The sequence below is a fragment of the Rhinoraja longicauda genome, chromosome 26 (genome assembly GCF_053455715.1).
Source record: "Rhinoraja longicauda isolate Sanriku21f chromosome 26, sRhiLon1.1, whole genome shotgun sequence".
Lineage (NCBI taxonomy): Eukaryota > Metazoa > Chordata > Chondrichthyes > Rajiformes > Arhynchobatidae > Rhinoraja > Rhinoraja longicauda.
Window position 1 is genome coordinate 24,686,761 of NC_135978.1, and position 21,768 is coordinate 24,708,528.

Consider the following 21,768-nt stretch of genomic DNA (forward strand, 5'->3'; position numbering starts at 1 on the left):
TTATTCTTCTCCCCCCCCCCCCCAAGATTGCAACCACTGACCTACATACGGGACAATGTACAGTGGCCAATTAACCTACCAACCCACATCTTTCAGATGTGTGAGGAAACCAGAGCACCCAGAGGAAACCTATGCAATCAGCGAGAATGTGCAAACTCCACTCAGACAGTAACTAAGGTCAAGGCAACAGCTCTCAGTTCAGTTCAGTTTTAGTTTATTGTCAAGTGTACCGAGGTACACTGAAAAGCTTTTGTTGCGTGCTAACCAGTCAGCGGAAATACACCACATGATTACAATCGAGCCATTCACAGTATGCAGATACATGGTAAGGGAATAATGTTTAGGGCAAGGTAAAGCCAGTAAAATCTGATCATAGATAGTCCGAGGGTCCCCAATGAGGTTGATAGTAGTTCAGGATTGCTCTCTAGTGTGGTAAGATAGTTCCGTTGCCTGATATCAGCTGGGAAAAAACTGTCCCTGAAGCTGGAGGTGTGCGTTTTCACACTTTTATACCTTTTGCCCAATGGGAGAGGGGATGAGAGGAAGTGGCCAGGGTGCGACTTGTCCTTGATTATCCTGCTGGCCTTGCCGAGGCAAGGTATAAATGGAGTTAATGGAAGAGATGTTGGTTTGTGTGATGGTCTGGGCTAAGTCCACAATTTGCTGTAATTTCTTGCAGTCTTGGATGGAGCTGTTCCCAAACCAAGTTGTGATGCATCCCGATAAAATGCTTTCTACAGCGCATCTGTACAAGTTGGTGAGGATTGTTGGTGATATGCCAAACTTCCTAAGTCTTATGATGAAGTAGAGGCATTGGTGTGCTAGCCCTGCTAGCTATGCCACAGTGCCATCCATCTCAAACGGCTAACTCGGCTCAGGAACACAGCGTATAAAATCCAGAACCTGTGTCAGTATAATGCTTAGTCCCAGCTAGCTCTTGTAGAATGGAATAGTTCTGGCAAAGGGTAATTTTTGATGGGAACCTAACAGAACATATGTGTGCTTTGGTGTATATCTCTGGGAAGAGGTATTGAGACTAAACCAATTTTTTTCTGCCCTGACCCTAAGATAAACTTTGTCATTATTTAAATGTTCCATTTCAACCCGTGTATGCTACTCAGTTTCACTCTGCCTCATCTTATCCAGGAACAACTGTCAAAAGATACAGCTGGATTTAGATCAGTTACACATACGGGCAGACAAATGGCAGATGGGAATTACTCCAAACAAGTGTGACGAGTTGCACTTTAGAAAGTCGAATGTTAGAGGAAACCATACAATTAGTGGCAAGATATTAATCACATTAATGTACAGAGGGACATTCATGTACAAAGTGGAAACGCAAGTAGATACGGTAGTAAAAAAGCCATATGGTATGCTTGCCTTTGTCGGTCGGAGCAGTGAGTATAAGAGCCAGGAAGTCATTTTACAGGTTTATAAAAACGAGGTTAGGCCTCATGTGGAGTATTGTGTGCAGCTCTGGTCACCCCATTACAAGATGGAAGTAGAGGCTTTGGAGAGAGAGCAGAAGAAGTTTACGAAAATACTGCCTGGATTGGAAAGTATTAGCTAAAAGGAGAGGTTGGACAAACTTCCATTGTTTTCTCTGGAACATAGGGGATTGATGGGTGATCTGGTAGAATGGTATAAAATGAAGGGCACAGATAGGGTATAGTCAGAACTAGGGTAAAAATACAATGTCTGGAGGGCATAGCTTCTAGGTCAGAGGGAGAAGTTGAAAGATGTGTGGAGAAAGTTTCAAAAGACAGTGGTTAGTGCCTGGAATGTGCTGTTTGGGATGGTGATGAAAGCGGATACAATTATGATGCTTAAGAGGCTTTTAGATAGGCACATGGATATGCAGGGAATGGAGGGATATGGATCACATGCAGGCAGAGGAGATTAGTTTAACGTGGCATCGTGTTTGGCCCAGACATTGTGGACTGAAGAGCCTGTTCATGTTCCATATTGTTCCATCTCAAAGGAAATTTCTATAGCATGGTGGAAATCAAAATAATCTAGGTGATGCAAATGTCAATGGTGACATCTAAGAGAGGGTGGTGAATGTTAGATAATCATAGCTGTTCTGTATAGTCATACAACATGGAAACGGGCCCATTGGCTCAACTAGTCCATGATGCCCCATCTACACTAGTCCCACCTGCCTGCATTTGGCCCATATCCTTCTAAACCTTTCCTATCCCTGTACCTATCCAAATGTCTTTCAGATGTTGTGATAGTACCTGCCTCAACTACTTCCTCTGGCAGCTCGTTCCATATATCCACCACCATTTGTGTGAAAAAGTTGCCCCTCAGGTTTCTTTTAAATCTTCCCCCTCTCACCTTGAGCCTATGCCCTCTGGTTCTTGATTCCACTATGCTGAGTAAAGGTTTTACCCTATCTATTCCCCTCATGATCTTACACACCTCTCTAAGATCACCCCACATCATCCTCGTCCATTCCCTGCACTCCAGGGAATAAAGTCGTAGCCAGCTCAACCTCTCCCTATAACTCAGGCCTTCAAGTCCTGGCAACATCCTCATAAATCTTTTCTGCACCCCTTTCCAGCTGAACAACATCTTGAGCAAAGCTGAAATAAGGATGAAAAGAGAAATCAAACATTGTACCTCCAGCATTTTCTGATTTTACTTTGATTTCCAGCATTTGTAATTTTTTCTGTGTTTGATTTACGTTCTTTATGTGCCCTGGTACAATGCATGCAAATCTTTAACATTTAAACCTGTTGTGCAATCTGGAAGGTTTGAACCAATTGCTTATCTTGACATCAAAATGTCTTCCTTTTAATCAATCAATACAATAGAAGCCACTCATAATGTGTCCTCTTCCTCCGGCTCCTTTCTAGGGAGAAAAGGAACTTAGGGACAACTGCCTAAAACAACACTTGCATACTCTCAATGAGAGGATAGAATTCAAAACACACAATATCAAAGTTAGCAAAAATTCAAGATAAAGATAAAGTTGGACTTACTGAGCAGGTCAGATTTGCCCTAACTGCAAAGCAATGTCAACTTCTTCACTGAAGCATTTAAGAAACTAAACTTAACATCTTAGGACAAAGGGCCTCTACCAACCTTCCCCTGCAGACCTCAATTAATAAAGGTTCATAGTGAGACCCTGGTCTTCATTGGACTACTCGCCATCTCACCCGTGGGTCAATGGAGGAACAGAACATTTGAAGATAAAAAACTCAGACCGAGTTCCCTTCTTATCCCAACATCGTCAGCATTCAGATATCTTCCATCAGCTGTATCAGGCAGTCCATGTTGTTCATAAGCCTGACACCAATATCCCAAAACAGGCATTATTTTCCAAGCTCTGAACTGGGAAGAGTCTACCAGGTAGACAGGGTAAAAGATTCAAGGATATGCTCAAAGCCTCCTTGAAAAATTGCAACATCCCCAGCAATTCCTGGAAATCTCTGGCTTTCAACAACTTAAAGCATAGAAGCAGCTTTCAGGATAAAATTGAAAACTTTCAGTTCAGATGTACATAGAAGCTCTGCATAAATGGTGGAAGGAAGGCATGACTTAACAGACTGCTAATACATCAGGCATCTTTTGTGGTTCTCACCTTGGCTTCATTAGTAACCTCAGAACCTAGAACAAGAGCGGAAGTAAGTAATTCTCTCTCCCAAGGGTCTGCCTAAAATATAAGTAGCAGTAAAATGTAGAGGTCAAATGGATAATACAAGTGACAGGCCAATGGGAGGACAAATCTGACCTGCTGAGTTTGTCCAACATTTTCTGCTTTATCTTGGATTTTCGCTAACGTCGATGTTGTGAGTTTTGAATTCTGTCCTTTAATTTGCCCAGACCGATTGCATTTACATGTTTAAAGCAAGTGATGTACAATCTGAGAGATAAACACCAACTGCAATATCACAAGATGGAAAACCTATTTGAATCAAGCAATGTGAGAGTAACCACTCAAAATCAGTCAGAAGGGTCTCAACCCGAAACATCACCCATTGATCAGTCTGAAGAAGGGTCTTGACCCAAAACGTCACCCATTCCTCTCCAGAGATGCTGCCTGTCTTGCTGAGTTATTCCAGCATTTTTTGTCTACCTTCGATTTAAACCAGCATCATAGTTCTTTCCGACTCAAAATGTCCTCTTTTTCCAGCTCCCTAGAATGAGAAAGCAGCTGCCAAAACCAAAACCCAAGTCCTACTTCTATTGGTTTGTGAGACTAATCATTCAAAACATTGTTTATCATTTTTACTATTCAAACTATGTATTATTTATAATATTCATAAATATGACAGTTCACATCTTCCTGTGTTTATTGTACCATCAATGCAACATTTTTTTTACAATACATCAATGCCTAATCTATTTCCTCCTGAAGCAATGCACCTATCAGGCCCATTTACAAGGCTCAGTCCCTTGGTATCCATTGGTGACAGGCCCTTTCTGCTAAACTTTTACAGTGCTGTGGACAAAGGCGATCTTGACCCCACATGAGGAATATTGCAGACCTACATATCTCTGCAGATTTCAAAAGATAAAACGAAGACAACGAAAAACCGACAATAAAATGTACTTTTCAACAAATTAAAAGCACACCACGTGACGGGGTTTGTGACTGGAATCTGCGCAAGAATCAGGATGCGCAGCTTCCTGCTATGCTCTCTGAAACCCCCCCCACGGACGACGGCATTGTTTGCACCCGACCCTTCTCGGAGATAATATTGAAAAATGGCATAGAAATGTATTTTCTTCTCTCTCAAATGTTTTACGATGAACATTTTGAACACTGTTTTTGGAAAATTAATCTCTTTTTCTAACTTCCTGGAATCAGGTCGTTCCGAAAAAGCAACAATCTTGTCTGAATGATATCGAATGTTTCCTTGAATTAATATTACTATTTCTGATTTGAATAAATTCAGAGCTCGCCAAATAATCTTCATAATATACAAACAGCGAGGCAGGCAAATGTCCTCTTCTCCACAGCTCCGGCGACAAACAGAGGCACTACAGTACCCGCTATAATATCATGATAAAAATGATGAATGCTCGGGAGATTACGAGCATTACGAGCGGAGAGAAAATAGTTGACGTTTCAAATCGTTTTAAAAAAACGCCTCACATATATCCACCTACCATTTGCCAGGCTTTGTCCCGCACATCTAGCTTTCTCCCTCCAGCCTTCTTCCTCCAGCCCTTTGTTTTGTGAAGATCCCAGCATTTGCAGTTCCTTGTGCTTGTTTAAAGTTGAACTTAAAACAAATGACGTTCAAAATGCCCGTAGCAACTAACGTGTTGTTTTATAAATGAACGATTGTTTATCTCCCGTTTTTTCACGGAATAAAGTAAACATAGAAAATAAGTGCGGGGCGGGGGGCGGGGGCATTTGGCCCTTCGAGTCAGCACCGCCATTCATTGTGATCATGACTGATCATCCACAATCAGTAACCCGTGCCTGCCTTCTCCCCAAATCCATTGATTCCGCTAGCCCCGAGAGCTCTATCTAACTCTCTTTTAAATTCACCCAGTGAATTGGCCTCTATTGCCTTCTGTGGCAGAGTATTCCACAAATTCACAACTCTGGGTGAAAAAGTTTTTTCTCATCTCAGTTTTAAATGGCCTCCTTAGACTGTGGCCCCTGGTTCTGGACCAACATTGGGGACATTTTCCCCTGCATTTAGTATAAAAACTATATGTAAAACTATATATAAAAAATATATAATTTTATCTCAGGAGAGAAGGAATGGGTGACGTCAGACTGAAGGTCTCGACCCGAAACGTCTTCTCTCCTGAGACGCTGCCTGACCTGCTGAGTTACTCCAGTATTTTGTGAATAAATACCTTCGATTTGTACCAGCATCTGCAGTTATTTTCTTATATATAATTTTATATATCATTTTATAAATTCAATAACCTACGTTGCACTGCCTCAAACATTTTATCTTTATGCTCAAAGAGAAACGACATACCACCGGGGAAGGAAAAACAGCAAACCCATTGCCGTGTCATTGCTAATCCGCAATGCCGTGACTCGGATTCGAACCGAGGTTGCTGCGGCCACAACGCAGAGTACTAACCACTATACGATCACGGCGAGCTACATGGGCGCGATACTCAAACTTTGAAAATAATCCTCAAAAGCACCTTGTAAATAGGAGCACCTTGTTAAACTGGCGTTCATTATAGACACCAGTAAAATATTCCACGATCCTGAAAACTATTTCTCCAGCCAACAAAAAACTTGCATTTATTTTCCATATTGAAGCGGGCTTCACGAATTATTGACCCTTTGCCACATATCAAAGAAAGTTTATAGCATAGTGGAAAACCATTCAGCCCTTCAAAAGCACTCTGGCTCTCCATCAGAGCAACTTATTCTAGTCTGACCCTCCCCATATCTTTTCTTCATAAATTTACAATTTTTTTCTTTGCCATGTATTTCTGCAGTTCTTTTAACAGCGAATTAAGGATTCCTATCACACGTTACATAAATGAGTCACTCCTTGTGTCACTCTTAAATATCTTATTGTTTATTACCCTTGTGCTCGACCACTCTGTCCTCTGTTTACATTCATCATTCTTTTATAAACTTCTATCAGATCTCTCCACAGTCTCTTTTAAAAATGTCCCAGAATCTCTAATCTATCCTTGTGATTATCGATTCTCATCCCTGCCACCATTTGCGGAAATATTTTCTGGACCCCTTCTAATGCCCTCACATCCTTTCTATAATTGAACGCTATAATCATAGACAATCTTAGTTACACAGGATAGATGCAAACTCTTTGGCCCACAAAGTCTGCAATGACCGCCAAACACCCATTTACACCCATGCCATTGTATTCACTCCACATTCAAAATAATCTTCTTCTCAGATTCTACCACTTGCCTACCACAATGCCAATTTACAGCTGTCAATTATTTAATGAGCCATGCTTTGATGAATCATGGAATTTTATATGAACACAGTAATTAGGTGTTACCAATGATCATATCTTTGAAAGGAAACCAGTTGAGGCCAGGCTAGTGTTTTGAAAAGGTTCACTGTGTATTGCTTGATTTTAAACTCTCTGTCTCGACTGGGAAAGCCCAGAATTGTGTATGTTTTATTAATAGCTTTCTCAACATGCTCTGCTAATATTCGCACATTCCTCTGGTCATGCATCCCTTTTAAAATAGTATCTTTCATCTTATATTGCGTGTTCTCATTCTTCCTACGCATCAAATTTATCAGCGTTAAACATCAGCTGCGATGCCTATGCCCATTCCTCCACTGTTTATATCCTGTGCAATCTGTCACTGCCTTTGATGTTGTACACAATACTACCACGTTTTCAGTCAAGGCACCATGGGAAACAGAACTAAGTGAACAGATGCTGAACAGTAGTAGTAATTCCCGAATATTAACATAGCAGAGTTTCATTGGGTTAAGGGAATTAACGGATATTGGTCGAGTGCTGGAAAATTAGTTAGGTGGAAGATCAGCCATGATTTTGACAAATGAAGGAGGGCCAGATGGCTGAGTTCTGGTCCTAATATTCATATAAGATTCCATGATTCATCATGACATGCATGGCTCTTGATAAAATTGACTCGTTAGATGTGAGCTCGTTAGAAATATTATTTTTCAACAGCATTGGCAAGTACTAATTTATCAAGGCAGGGATTAAGAAACCAGCTAAACTCACGCATAACAGCAAAAAAAAAATGGTGTATTCTACATTATTACTGAAATAAAAGAATGGTGATATTTTCTGTTTATAATAAATTTCACAATTAAAAATCAGATGATTTTAAAAAATGAAGCCGTGTTCTTGCTAATCCGCAATGCCGTGACTAGGATTCAAAAATCAAGCCCATTGCCGTGTCATTGCTAATCCGCAATGCCGTGACTCGGATTCGAACCGAGGTTGCTGCGGCCACAACGCAGAGTACTAACCACTATACGATCACGGCGAGCTACATGGGCGCTGACGAACAATGCGTTAAATTAGCCTTAAACGCAGTATAATCCAACTTTACTTTTTTTCTCGTTTCTGTAATCAGGATTTTTTTTTTACAGAAACACGTGAAAATGAAACGAAACCAACAGATTGTGAGCGGAAACATTGCACCGAATAAAAGCACCGATGAGTGGCAACAAACTCGATAGATTATTTGTCCCCACACAATCCGTGGTAGGAAGCATGCAGCACAGATGATTTGTTTGCACTATTTATAAAATAAAGCAACTGGTTTCTGCAACGTCTCGATGAAAATAACTGATTTTCAAAGTTTGAAAGTTTGATCATTTTGTTCATTTAAAAAAATGCTCCGGGATGGATCGCCAACCTCTTAAAACCACAAGAAGTTACTCAGTCTTTAACTAAAAGCTCCAACATTAAGATATGTAAAAATAAATTAATAACATTTCAACTTATTTTCTTATTGTGCCCTGCAAAAGAGAAAGGACATCTTGGCACTTGGCTCCCCCTGCAAATAAAACCCTTTTGAATTGAATCATTCGGGTTCACGAATGAGACTTCCATTCGGTGCTGGTTCGCTTTTCATTGGTGAGTGGAAAGTCTGTGTATGAATATGTAATAACAGGCACAAAGCGCTTGAGAACTCAGCGGGTCAGGCAGCATCCCTGGAGAACATGGATGTGACATTTCTGGTCCGGACCTTTCTTCAGACTGATACTTCAATTTGTAATTGTGGGGGGGTGAAGGGAGGGAGGAGGAGGAAGCAAGCAAATTTACGCTTTACATAACGGTTCTAAGAGTCATCAACCTGAATCGCTATCCATATTTTTCTCTCTCCACGGATGCTGCCTGTCCCAATTAGTATTTCTAGCACTTTATTTTGCTTTTTATTCTGCCCATAAAAATGACAAAACATACAGGCAGAGCCACCCTTCCTGCAGTTGTGCTTGCTTATCGTTGGAAAAATACCAAGGGTTGAAAAAACGAGTATTTGACCAAGTTGCAATGATGTGATTGTCTCTAAGCACAGCACACAGGATGGAGACAGAATCCACATGTCCAGCTTGTAGACAGAACAAGGCAGAAATAAAAACATAAAATACTGGAAACACCAAGCAGGTCATGCAGCGTCTGTGCAATGACAAAAAGAGTATTTTGCAATCTTTCAAGTCTAATCCTCATTTCCAGCATTTGCAGTTTCTTTGATTTTATTACAAAAACATGTGGTTTGCTAAATGAAGCATGCTCACAGCATATCTGAGTCAACCCTGTCAGTGATTTGATTTATTAAATAACTGCTTTAGTTAAACATTTTGTTCAAGATGGCCGCGCCGTTGTGTTTGGCTGCCTGCCACTGTATAATAATAATAATAATACATTTTATTTATATAGCGCTTTTCATATACTCAAAGACGCTTTACAGAGATTTTGAGAACATAGGGAAATTAATAAATAGATAAATAAGTAAATAAATAAATGAACAGAGAAAGGAGACAGTAGGTGAGGTGACCTTCAGTGGTTGAAGGCAGTACTGAACAGGTGAGACTTCAGCGATGTTTTGAATGTGGTGAGTGTGGGGGAGTCTCTAACGGTTTGGGGTAGTGAGTTCCATAGGGTGGGAGCAGCGATGGAGAAAGCCCTGTCCCCCCAGGATCTGAGTTTAGTCCGGATGTGGGGGGATAGGAGATTGGCAGCGGCAGAGCGGAGGGTGCAGGTGGGAGTGTGCCTGTGGAGGAGGTCGGTCAGGTAGGATGGGGCCAGGTTATGGAGGGCTTTGTAGGTTATGAGGAGGATTTTGTACTGGATTCTCTGGGGGATGGGGAGCCAGTGGAGTTTATAAAGGACGGGGGTGATATGGTCACGGATCGAGGTGTGTGTGAGTAGACGGGCAGCGGAGTTTTGAATGTATTGAAGTTTATTGATGATTTTTGAGGGTGCGCCATAGAGGAGGCTGTTGCAGTAGTCCAGACGGGAGGTGATGAAGGCGTGGATGAGGGTTTCTGCAGCTGTGGAGGAGAGGGATGGACGGAGACGGGCAATGTTTTTGAGGTGGAAGAAGGCTGTCTTTGTGATGTGTTTGATGTGTTTGTCGAAGGAGAGGGTTTGATCAAGGATGATTCCAAGATTCCGGATGTGAGGTGAGGTGGATACTGGGAGACCATCAATGTTGAGGATGAAGTTTTGGGTGGATTTGGTGAGCATTTTTGGACCAATGATGATGATTTCAGATTTGTTGCAATTGAGTTTGAGGAAGTTTGATTGAAGCCAAGATTTTATTTCAGTAATGCAGTTTGTCAGTGTAGAGTGTGTGGTGGAGGAGATTGACTTGGTGGAGATGAGGAGCTGGATATCATCGGCGAAGCAGTGGAAGTTGAGACCATGACGGCGGATTAATTGACCAAGGGGGAACAGGTAGAGGATGAAGAGGAGGGGGCCAAGGACTGAGCCTTGGGGGACACCTTGGGGGAGGGGAGCGGTGGGGGATTTACAGTTGTTAATGGAGATGAACTGGTGTCTGTCAGAGAGGTAAGATTTAAACCAGGATAGGGCTGTGCCGGTGATGTTAAGGGAGGTTTCAAGTCGGGTGAGGAGAATGGAGTGATTTATGGTGTCAAAGGCGGCGCTGAGGTCAAGTAGGATGAGGATGTTGAGGTTGCCAGCGTCGGAGGAGAGGAGAATGTCGTTTGTGATTTTGATGTTGTTTCTTTTTTTTTTTCCTAATCAGATGTGCAGCACTTTGGTCAACGTGGGTTGTTTTTAAATGTGCTATACAAATAAAATTGACTTGACTTGACTTGACATTACAATTGATTATATATCTTGCTTTAAGAATGTGTATCTTCTGTCACATGGGCAACAGTGGGCTTTTCCTCGGGACAGAAACACACTCCAAAACTGCAAAAAGGGACTCAAGCAGTTTGAACTCTGGGTTTCAGAGTAGAGTGGCAGCTGCAGTCACGGCAACAGATCTGAAAGGTCGAGAGCTTCATGATAGCACACTTAATAAGATTAATGTGCCATAGTTTATGAGTGTGCAGAATAGGTGATCCCCAGGATCCACCTTAATCACTGACAGATTTATTCAATTGGATATTGATATGAGCCATGGAGCTTTAGGGGAGTGCAGCCAGAGCCAGAAGCAGATATGGCTCAGCTGCACAGGATGGAGACAGTGAGAAAATTGTAGTATCTTAACTATAACTGTGGTCCACATTGATATCTACATCGGTAAATGGAAGGCTGAGGTACTATAAACAATTTTTGGGATCTAGAAGATGTTAAAAAGCGGAACCTCAAAGATTAGGAATTAACGGGTCCTTTTCAGAATGGCAGGCAGTGACTCGTGGGGTGCCGCAAGGCTCAGTGCTGGGATCTGTTATTTACAATATATATAAACAATTTAGACGAGGGAATTAAATGTAACATCTCCAAATTTGCGAATGACACAACGCTGGGTGGCAGTGTGAACTGTGAGGATGATGCCATGAGGCTGCAGGGTGATAGGATGGGTGAGTGGGCAGATGTATGGCAGATGCAGTATAATGTGGATAAATGTGAGGTTATCCACTTTGGTGGCAGAACAAGAAGGCAGATTATTATCTGAATGGTGTCAGATTAGGAAAAGGGGAGGTGCAACGAGACCTGGGTGTCCTTGTACATCAGTCACTGAAAGTAAGCATGCAGGTACAGCAGGCAGAGAAGAAAGCAAATGGCATGTTGGCCTTCATAGCGAGAGGATTTGAGAATCGGAGTAAGGAGGTGCTGCTGCAGTTGTACAGGGCCCTGGCGAGACCACACCTAGAGTATTGTGTGCAGTTTCGGTCTCCTAATTTGAGGAAGGACATTCTTGCTATTGAGGGAGTGCAGCGTAAGTTGATTCTCGGGATGGCGGGACTGACATATGATGGAAGAATGGGTCGACTGGAATTTAGAAGGATGAGAGGGGATCTTATAGAAACATAAAATTCTTAAGGGATTAGACAGGCTAGATGCAGAAAAATGTTCCCAATGTTGGGGGAGTCCAGAACCAGGGGTCACAGTTTAAGAATAAGGGGTAGGCCATTTCGGACTGAGATGAGCCAGCACCACAATTCAATATGATCATGGCTGATCATACAAAATCAGTACTCCGTTCCTGCTTTCTCCCAATATTCCTTGATTCTGTTAGTTCTAAGAGCTATATCTAACTCTCTCTTGAAAACATCCAGTGAATTGGCCTCCACTGCCTTCTGTGGCAGAGAATTCCACAGAATCACAACTCTCTGGGTGAAGATGTTTTTCCTCATCTCAGTCCTAAATGGCCTACCCCTTATTATTAAACTGTGACCCTTTGTTCTGGACTGCCCCAACATCGGGAACATTTTTCATGCATCTAGCCTGTCCAATCCGTTAAGCATTTTATATGTTTCTATAAGATCCCCTCTCATTCTTCTAAATTCCAATGAATTTAGGAAGTTGCTAGGATTAATGCCTGGAGAATATCAGGATTACAGATGGTTACAGAATGGAGGCAATTCAGTCTGTTGAATTCATAGTGGCTCTATATATAAGCAATTCAGTTGGTCAGACTCCCTGCTGTCTTGCCTTTGATCTGCAAATTCTTTCATTTCAGATACTTCCCAACTGCATTTTGAACACTACAACTAAATTTGTCTTCAATCTTACTCCTGATATTGTATTCCACAACACAACCACCTACTGAATAACATTTGTCCTCATGTCAAGAGAATTTGAGAAAGGGTGAGCGAGGTCATGGACCAATTTGAAAATAAGAGCGGGAATTTTAAGCAAAGCACCGTTGAAATGTTCAGCATGAATATTACAGGGTGGAAGGCAACAGAATTAGAAGTTTTGATAAAATCATAAACCTTGTGAATTTGAATGATTGATCTCAAGTTTGTGGAGGGTAGAATGAGAAAGGCCATTATCACAAGCAGGCAGAGGAGATTATTTTTAACTTGAAGTGCCTGTTCCTGTGCTGTACTGTTCTATAATAGACCAGTAAGTCTGACATTAGTGCTAAGTTACCAACGGGGATTTTGAGGAAAAGGATACACCAACATTTGAATAGGCAAGAACTGATCAGAGATAGTTAGCACAGCTTTGTTTCATAGAAAATCAGTGCCCATGTAGCTTGCCGTGATCGTATAGTGGTTAGTACTCTGCGTTGTGGCCGCAGCAACCTCGGTTCGAATCCGAGTCACGGCATTGCGGATCAGCAATGACACGGCAATGGGCTTAATTTTTAGGGATGGTACAATGGTAGAGTTGCTGCCACTCAGAGTTTGATCCTAACTACGAGTGTACTGTACGGAGTTAGTACCTTCTCCCTGTGACCACATGGGTTTTCTCCAGGTGCTCCGGTTTCCTCCCACACTCCAAAGACGTACCGGTTTGTAGGTTAATTGGCTTCTGTAAATTGTAAATTGTCCCTTGTATGTAGGGTAGTGCTACTGTATGAGGTGATCGCTGGTGGCATGGACTTGGTGGGCCGAAGGGCCTGTCCAAGCTGTATCTCTAAAGTCTAAAGTTCTGCACAACAATCATAACTATCATAACTTTCACTGGAGTTTGGAAGTAGGAGAGGAGAATTAATTGGAATGTACACAATTCTGACATAGCATGCAGTGCTGCCACCTCACAGTTCGAGCTGCCTGTGTGGAGTTTGCACATTCTCCCTGTTACTGCACGGGTTTCCTCAGTACTCCAGTTACTACCCCACGTTCCAAAGAGCTGGTAATAGGTTAATTAGTAAATTACCCCTTAGTTACATTATGCATGAAAGATATTTCCAACAGCAGGCATCACAGTTTTAAGATATGGAGTAGGATATTTTGCAAGATGACGAGAAACATCTTCATGCAGAAGGTGTGAAGCTGTGGATTTTACACTGTAGAAGTTTGTGGCAGCCATGTTGCTTCATACATTCAAGAGGCAGACAGATAGATTTCTAGATACAAAAGGCATTAAGGTACAGAGGATATAGCAGGAATACGGTATTTCGATATTGGGTAAGTCATGAATGACAGGACAGGCTCAAAAAAGCAAAATAGCCAATTCTGCACCTATTTTTCTATCTTCCTATGGTATGTATATGGTGAACAACCGTCTTGTTCAACTTTTGATCAATAACTTGAATATTAATGGAAATGATTATTAGGAAACACATCTTGTTATCAGGGAAGAAAACAAAATGGCTACTGTCTTGCCAGAGATACAGCCTGACCAGCAAAATATTTTCAGGGTTTTCTGTTTTATTTTAGATATCCAGTAACTGCAGTATTTTTTTAAATGATACCCACTTATTTCCTTGTATCTATTTCCCTATACATTAGGGGTAATTTACAGTTAACCTATAAACCAGTACTTTGTGGGGGAAATTGAACAAACCCTCTTACCCTTTTTATAACAGACCATGGGGGGAGGGGGATGGTAGGGTGTCCAATATTGCCGATTGTCCACTATAACTGAGTGGACGAAACAACGGGAGGAGGAGGCGGTGGTGGAGGGGGGGCTGGGGAGAGGTAGAGTGAACAGAGCATTGGGAAAAGGCGACGGTGGATGAGAGAGCGGCAGAGTGAACAAAGTGACGGGAAAAAGAGGAGGAGGCAGCAGTGGAGAGGGGCAAGTGGATTAAGTGATGGCCCCAAGGGTTACAATGGGAGCTAGACAACAGCCGCGTCAATTGGACACTGCTGTGGATGAAGAAGGGCTTGCTGGTGCGCCTGTGAGCAGGAGCGGCGGTCCGTCCGTTATAACCAAAATCCGTTATGAAAAGGTCCGTTAAAGCGAGGGTTTACTGTACTGTGAAGTAATAACAGGGAGAATGCACAAACTCTACACGGGCAGCTACAACTGTGAGGCAGTAGCATTGCATACTCTGCCGCTTTGCTGGCCCTCCATAAATGCTCCCCAACCTGCAGAGTATTCCTATAATTTTCCATTTTAATTTCTGAGTTTTTGCAATGGCATTTTTATTGCCAAGTGACAACATTAATTTTGCGTTTATACCAGTAATATACCAATAGTCTATAAATTACTTTAAAAAACTGGATTTTGTGTTTGACAAAGATTTAAAGTTAAAGGTGTGCATATTGAAGCAGAAGCAACTTCACTACTTTTAGTGGGACAATATCAAGAGTACAAACTACAAACAGTTCATTTCTGTCATATGCATAGTATAATTCTATAATTTGATCACATGGAGATAATTCAGAATTATTACTTACAAGGATATAAAGATTTACAGGACAACCTATTCTCGGCCATGTCTTTCTTAACAATAAAGTTAAATAAATGTATGCAGCAAATCCAAAGTCCAAAAATAACCTAATACAAAACTCTTAAATATAAGATCCCCACCTTTCTTTAGAATTTTTTTCACCTTGGTGTGACTGCCCTCTCTCACAAACTGATGCAACTCTGACCCTGGGGCATCAGCCTTCATTGTTCCAAGTTGTACAGGGCAGGGCACAGGGAGTGGTACCAGATGTGACATCCTAAAATAAGTGAAGCATAGTGTAAGAATTAGCCTACAGTTGATATATAATCATTGTTTGACTTCTAGAATTAGTCTAACAATTCTAAAAAGAAAATGTTGCAAGGCAAATCGTACAAATGCTGAAACTCTGAAATAAAAATAAAAATGTGAGGTACTCGGCGATTAAGGAAGGTATCTACAGAGGGAAAATATAGTTAATGTTTCAGATCGATGACTTTTCATCACATCTAAAAAAATCAGATGTAATTCTTGCTATTGAGGGAGTGCAGCGTAGTTTCACCAGGTTAATTCCCGGGATGGAGGGACTGACATGTGATGAAAGAATGGATCGACTGGGCCTCCATTCACTGGAATTTAGAAGGGTGAGGGGGGATCTTATAGAAACATATAAAATTCTTAAGGGATTAGACAGGCTAGATGCTGGAAAAATGTTCCCGATGTTGGGGGAGTCCAGAACCAGGAGTCACAGTTTAAGAATAAGGGGTAGTAGGCCATTTATGACTGAGATGAGGAAAAACTATTTCGCCCAGAGTTGTGAATCTGTGGAATTTTCTGCCACAGAAGGCAGTGGAGGCCAATTCACTGGATGTTTTCAAGAGAGAGATAGCTCTAAGGACTAACAGAATCAATGGATATGGGAATTCATTGCCACAGATGACTGTGGAGTACGTCATTAAGTATTTTTAAAACAGAGATTGATAGATTCTTGATTAGTAAAGGTGTCCGATTACGGGGAGAATACAGGAGAATGGTATTGAGAGGGAAAAATAGATCAGCCATGATTGAATGAATGGTGGGGTAGATTTATTTATTTTCCCGTGTTTTATGGTCTTTGTGTCTGATTTCTGGATGATCAGCCATGAACATATTGAATGGTCGTGCTGGCACAAAGGGCCAATGGCCTACTCCTGCATCTATTTTCTATGTTTCTAATACATTTTAAGAAGTAAAAAATAGAGAGAAAAGGGGAAAGTAAAATACGGGAGATTCAAAAAGGAACTGGGTGAGAGTGCAGATGTAAAGGAATAGTTATGGGAACCTGATATTTTTCCACTTTGTTGAGTAGATAAGACCATAAAACATGGGAACAGAAATAAATCTACTCCACCATTCATTCAATCATGGCTGATCTATTTTTCCCTCTCAATACCATTCTCCTGTATTCTCCCCGTAATCGGACACCTTTACTAATCAAGAATCTATCAATTTCTGTTTTAAAAATACTTAATGACGTACTCCAGTCATCTTTGGCAATGAATTCCACAGATTCACCTACCTCTGGCTAAAGTGGCCCCATCTTCACGAGTCCCACCTGCCTGTGTTTGGCCTATATCCTTTCCTATCCATGTACCTGTCCAAATATCTTTTAAATGATGAGTTAGTACCTGCCTCAACTATCTCCTCTGGCATTTATTCACAAAATGCTGGAGTAACTCAGCAGGTCAGGCAGCATCTCGGGAGAGAAGGAATGGGTGACGTTTCGGGTCGAGACCCTTCTTCAGACTGATGTCAGGGGGACGGGACAAAGGAAGGATACAGGTGGAGACAGGAAGACAGTGGGAGATCTGGGAAGGGGAGGGGAAGAGAGGGACAGAGGAACTATCTAAAGTTGGAGAAGTCAATGTTCATACCACTGGGTTGCAAGCTGCCCAGGCGACATTTTTTTTTCATACCACTGGGCTGCAAGCTTATATATCTCCTCTCGCAGCTCGTTCCATATACCAAGTTGCCCCTCAGATTCCTATTAAACCTTTCTCCTCTCATCTTAAATTCATGTCCTCTGATTGTTGATGTGTTTAGTGGTGGGATAACAATTAAAAATACAAAATACAGCACAGCAGATTTTAATGATCTTAAATGAAAATAGAAAATGCTGTAAAAGTCAGTAGATAAGGGATATAGGAACATAAAAATTAGAAGTATCTATCCTAACCTTTAATATTCATCAAGAATATGACAGATCTCGAACCTCAGAATTTACCCGCACTTTCCTCATATATATTGGCTCCTTTCTTATCAAGAAATTTATCGATCTCTGGTTTGGATGAACTCAATGACTGAGCCTCCAGGGTAGAGAATTATAAAAATTCTGAGTGTACTGCAGATCGATTACTGAAGTTTAGATAACCGTGGTTCTCGAATGGAATGGTTGTAAGCTGAACAGTTTCATATCATATCATATCATATATATACAGCCGGAAACAGGCCTTTTCGGCCCTCCAAGTCCGTGCCGCCCAGCGATCCCCGCACATTAACACTATCCTACACCCACTAGGGACAATTTTTTTTTTTACATTTACCCAGCCAATTAACCTACAAACCTGTATTGGAGCCTATGAGTTCTAAAGATTAGTTTCATTCCGCCATATGTTTGTTCGAAGGGATATATGCATAACACTGCTGCAAGAAAGATTGAGAAAAGTATTAGGCCTATGACATAGTCCTGATTAGGAATGGTTCCATTGCAGACCTGGTAGTTACTACTATGGCTTTCTTACTATGATGAAGTATGCATAAGATGGAGATGTTTTTTTTGTAGACAGCAACATTTGAGGAGTTTTATTGTACGATTGTAATCATCTTCAATGAGACAAGTTCGACCATGGTAACTACAGGGGGTCTCTATTAACTGACCCAGGGAAAGCCATTGCCAAGTACTCCTCAATTGCCTTCTTCTTGTGGACATGTTCGAAATGCTTCTAGATGCTTCAGTGTGGATTCCATTTACCAAGAGGCACAGTGGTCAACTCTACACTAGCCAGAAAAGGGAAACACTTCATTACCATCTCAGCACTTGGGAAGCAAGAGACAAAACTATCATACATTGCCTGTCCAAACGTGAATTATGGTCTCAATCACCGGAAGAAGTCTTGAGTTTTACTGACTGTACCCTAGTAGCAAATAACCCGTATGTTATTGTCCTCCATACCCAGGCCTGCACGGGACGGCTGCATAAGGTTACTTGTCACCTCGGGGCATGGAAAAGCTCGACGTTTACAGCCACCTTACGACTGCATAAGGTTACTTGTCACCTCGGGGCATGGAAAAGCTCGACGTTTACAGCCACTTCAATTACTCTCTGGTCCTGAGCTACCATCATGGGGTCGAGCGCCATTTTGTGCCCTATCCCGTTCGAGGTATGAACGCTGCAAAGTGCGGGTCCGTGAAGTTATTGGATGTTAATGCTGGTATTTATTATCCTGTTAATTATTCGCTTTACCTCTCCACTCGCCCCTCTGCGTTGTCCTGTTTTATTATCTAAACCTTTTTTCTACAACCGGCCACCCCGGGCAACGGCGCTGCGGGCCGCGCGAGCCCCGGCAGTTCGAGGCGCGCGGGCGTTGGGACCACGGGACCACGTGCCCTGGCGGCCCCTGGCGCCCCCTGGCGGCCCCACCGCAGCGCTGCCTCGTGTCCCACTCAGCCTAAATGATACACTGTGTAAGTGGACCAGCAGACCCAATAACCTGTGCAAGAGGAATAATGTGTTGGAAGGAACTGCAGATGCTGGTTTAAAACGAAGGTAGACACAAAAAGCTGGAGTAACTCAACGAGCTACGGTAGCGCGCAGTAATAAGGAATTACAGGTGTTGTTTACCAAAAAAGGACACAAAATACTGAAATAACTCAGCGGGTCCGACAGCAACTCCGAAGAACAGGGTAGGCGGCATTTGTGCAGAAAGGAACTGCAGATGCTGGTTTACACCGAAGATAGACACAAAATGCTGGAGTAGTTCATTGGGTCAGGCAGCATCCCTGGAGAAAAGAAATAGGTGACGTTTCGGGTCGAAACCCTTCTTCAGACTGGCAAGAGGAACGTCTGTCAGTGCGACTCCAATCATTGCTGTGAGACCCTCTCATCGTCGCTACGTCTGTGGCCGATACTCCCTACTGGACTGTGGTAATCCTCTGGAGTTGGAAAATTTCAGTTAGCAGTTCCTCCATGTATGAACGAACTTACGGAAAATGTATCCTTCTGAGACAAAATTATGTGATGTGTAACTGAACCGACAGATGGGAATGCTGCAAGAACTGAGTGGAGTACACGGGTAAGTTAAAGAAACTCAGCAGGTTAGACACGCAGACGTCACCTTGGTCTGAAGAAAGGTCTCGACTAGAAACGTCACCTGTTTATTTTATTTTCTCCAGGGATGCTGCCTGACACAATGAACTACTCCAGCATTTTGTCTATCTTCGGTGTAAACCAATATCTGCAGTTCCTTTCTGCACAAATGCCACCTGCCCTGTTCTTCTGAGTTGCTGCCGGACCCGCTGAGGTATTTCAGTATTTTGTGTCTTTTTTTGTAAACAGCACCTGTAATTCCTTATAACTGCGCTCTACCGTAACTCGTTGAGGCCAGATGCGCGCTCCCGTACGCGGCCGAGGCCGGGTGCGCGCTCCCGTAATGATCGAGGGCGGGGCGCGTTCCCATAAACAGCCGAGGGTCGAAGCGCATTCCCGTAAGCGACTGGCTATCTGAGTGGTTTATTTTGTCATTTCAGAGGACATCCAGTGGGGCTGGAGTGTACAAGCCACATAGGATATAAATGACCGTTTAAAGTTTCCAAACAGATTTTTTTTTTCATGGTCACCATTACACGGACTACTTTTTTTAATTCCAAGTTTATTCAAAAATTCCCACGCTACGATTCGAACCCCCTGTTTCCAAATCTTTGCTCCAAGCTTCTGGGTTATTACTCCTAATAAGATTGAGAGCAAATGAGTCAGTTGTCCACCTTTCTCGAGAAAATATCTTGGCATGGGAGAAATGTGATGAGTGTGAAGACAGGTCCTAACACAAAACGTCCAGTGATGCTGAGTTACTCCAGTACTTTGTGTATTGCACAAGGACCCGCATCTGTAATTCCTTGTATGGTTATCATTCTAGTGGTTGCATTCAGGTGTGGCTGTATGAAATTGTGAGTGGATCCTGGTTGGGTAAATACCAAGTGTCACGTTGTATTGAGGTTCCCAGTATTAGGATGGGTCTGTCCATGTTGTTTCCTCATGTTCCTTTTACTTTGACTGTTCTGCATTATGTGTCCTAGTATATAACGTTATCCAAAAGAACACCTTTAATTACAAGAAAATATAAAGGGCTGGAGGAACTTAGCGGGTCAGAGAGCATTTGAGGACAGAACATTATGGGTCGGGACCCTTCTTCATACTCTTCTGCAGTCTGAACAAGGGCCCTGATCTAAAATGTCATCTGCACATTCCCTCTACAGGTGCTGCCTGACCCAGTCAGTCCCAGCAGTTTGTGTTTTGCTCAAGATTTCAGCGTCTGGTTTCTTGTGTCATCTTTGATTACATACCAATTGGAATCTTAGATATGTAGAGAAATAGGCCCTTAGGAGTCCACAGCAACAACAAACTACCCATTTTTACATTAACCCTACCTTAGTCCCTTTGTTAATTCTCCCCACATTGTCTTTAACTCCCCCAGATTCATTAGGGGTAATTTACTGTAGCCAAATAATATACAAAACTTAAACACCTGGAGGAATCCAGGTTATCACAAGGTGAATGTATAAACTCCACACAGACTACACCCAAGATCAGGATTGAACCAGGGTCTTTGATGCGGTGAGGCAGCAGTTTCTGAAAAAAGTAATTGGAGCCCTGCAGGGAAAGGATGGTAGATCCTGTGGGATGCTTCCCCAAGCAGATTTTCAGAATCATTTCAACAAGGAACTGCAGATGCTAGTTTACAAAAAAAGACACAAAAAGCTTGGGGTAACTCAGCAGGTCAGGCAGTGCCCCAAGAGAACATGGATAGATGACGTTTTGGATCGGGACACTTCTTCAGACTGATTGTGGTGGTGGGGAGAGAAGGAGTTTGGCAGAATGTCTTATCACTAAAGATTTCAAACAAGCACCAGGTCTGCTTAATTTGTGGTGAAAAGGCTGTCCCATTAGACCTCTTATGTATGGTCAACGTATTGGGACACTGTCCTTGTGATGGCTTTACAAGTAATAAGTCAGTTGCCTCAAGAAAGCATCTTAGCCAGGGAGGACTAGGGTGACATAGTAGGTATTTGTCAGCGTTTGTCCTGAACAGCTGCATAACACAGCATTCTGTTCTATAAGGGTTGATCCCCGGCTTGCACTCTGAGGAAAATATCACCAGTTTATTTCAAAGTAAACTTTATTTTTAATGAAAAACATGAACAAATCAAAAACCTCTGGAAAATCTTAATACATTTTTGGTGTCCATACATTCATCAGTGCAATAAAAGATGCTTTCTGATCAGCCTGAGACCTGCTGGTCAACTGGAGTCTGCAAACTGGCATGCTATAAAGTCCAGTACACA

The 21,768-nt window shown here is 42.2% G+C and overlaps 1 protein-coding gene and 3 non-coding genes across 7 annotated transcripts in view; 1 reads left to right on the forward strand and 3 right to left on the reverse strand.

Moving 5' to 3' along the window:
• Nucleotides 1-18,805, reverse strand: part of tex14 (testis expressed 14, intercellular bridge forming factor) — a 73,254-nt gene extending 54,449 nt beyond the window's left edge. For 3 of the 4 annotated variants that reach the window (XM_078422680.1, XM_078422683.1, XM_078422684.1), the window contains exons 1-2: nt 18,674-18,805; nt 15,315-15,451 (exon numbers count right to left, since the gene is read on the reverse strand). In XM_078422680.1, the coding sequence (XP_078278806.1) occupies nt 15,315-15,450 (136 nt within the window). In that variant the 5' untranslated portion in view covers nt 15,451; nt 18,674-18,805. Of the gene's footprint in view, nt 1-5,124; nt 5,525-15,314; nt 15,452-18,673 lie in introns of those variants that run through there. The other variant, XM_078422682.1, reaches the window with a different exon arrangement.
• Nucleotides 6,011-6,082, reverse strand: trnah-gug (transfer RNA histidin (anticodon GUG)). Its single transcript has one exon. It is a non-coding gene; the product is annotated as a tRNA-His (tRNA).
• On the reverse strand, nt 7,873-7,944 carry trnah-gug (transfer RNA histidin (anticodon GUG)). Its single transcript has one exon. It is a non-coding gene; the product is annotated as a tRNA-His (tRNA).
• trnah-gug (transfer RNA histidin (anticodon GUG)) lies at nt 13,089-13,160 on the forward strand. Its single transcript has one exon. It is a non-coding gene; the product is annotated as a tRNA-His (tRNA).
• Nucleotides 18,806-21,768: the final 2,963 nt, after the last annotated feature.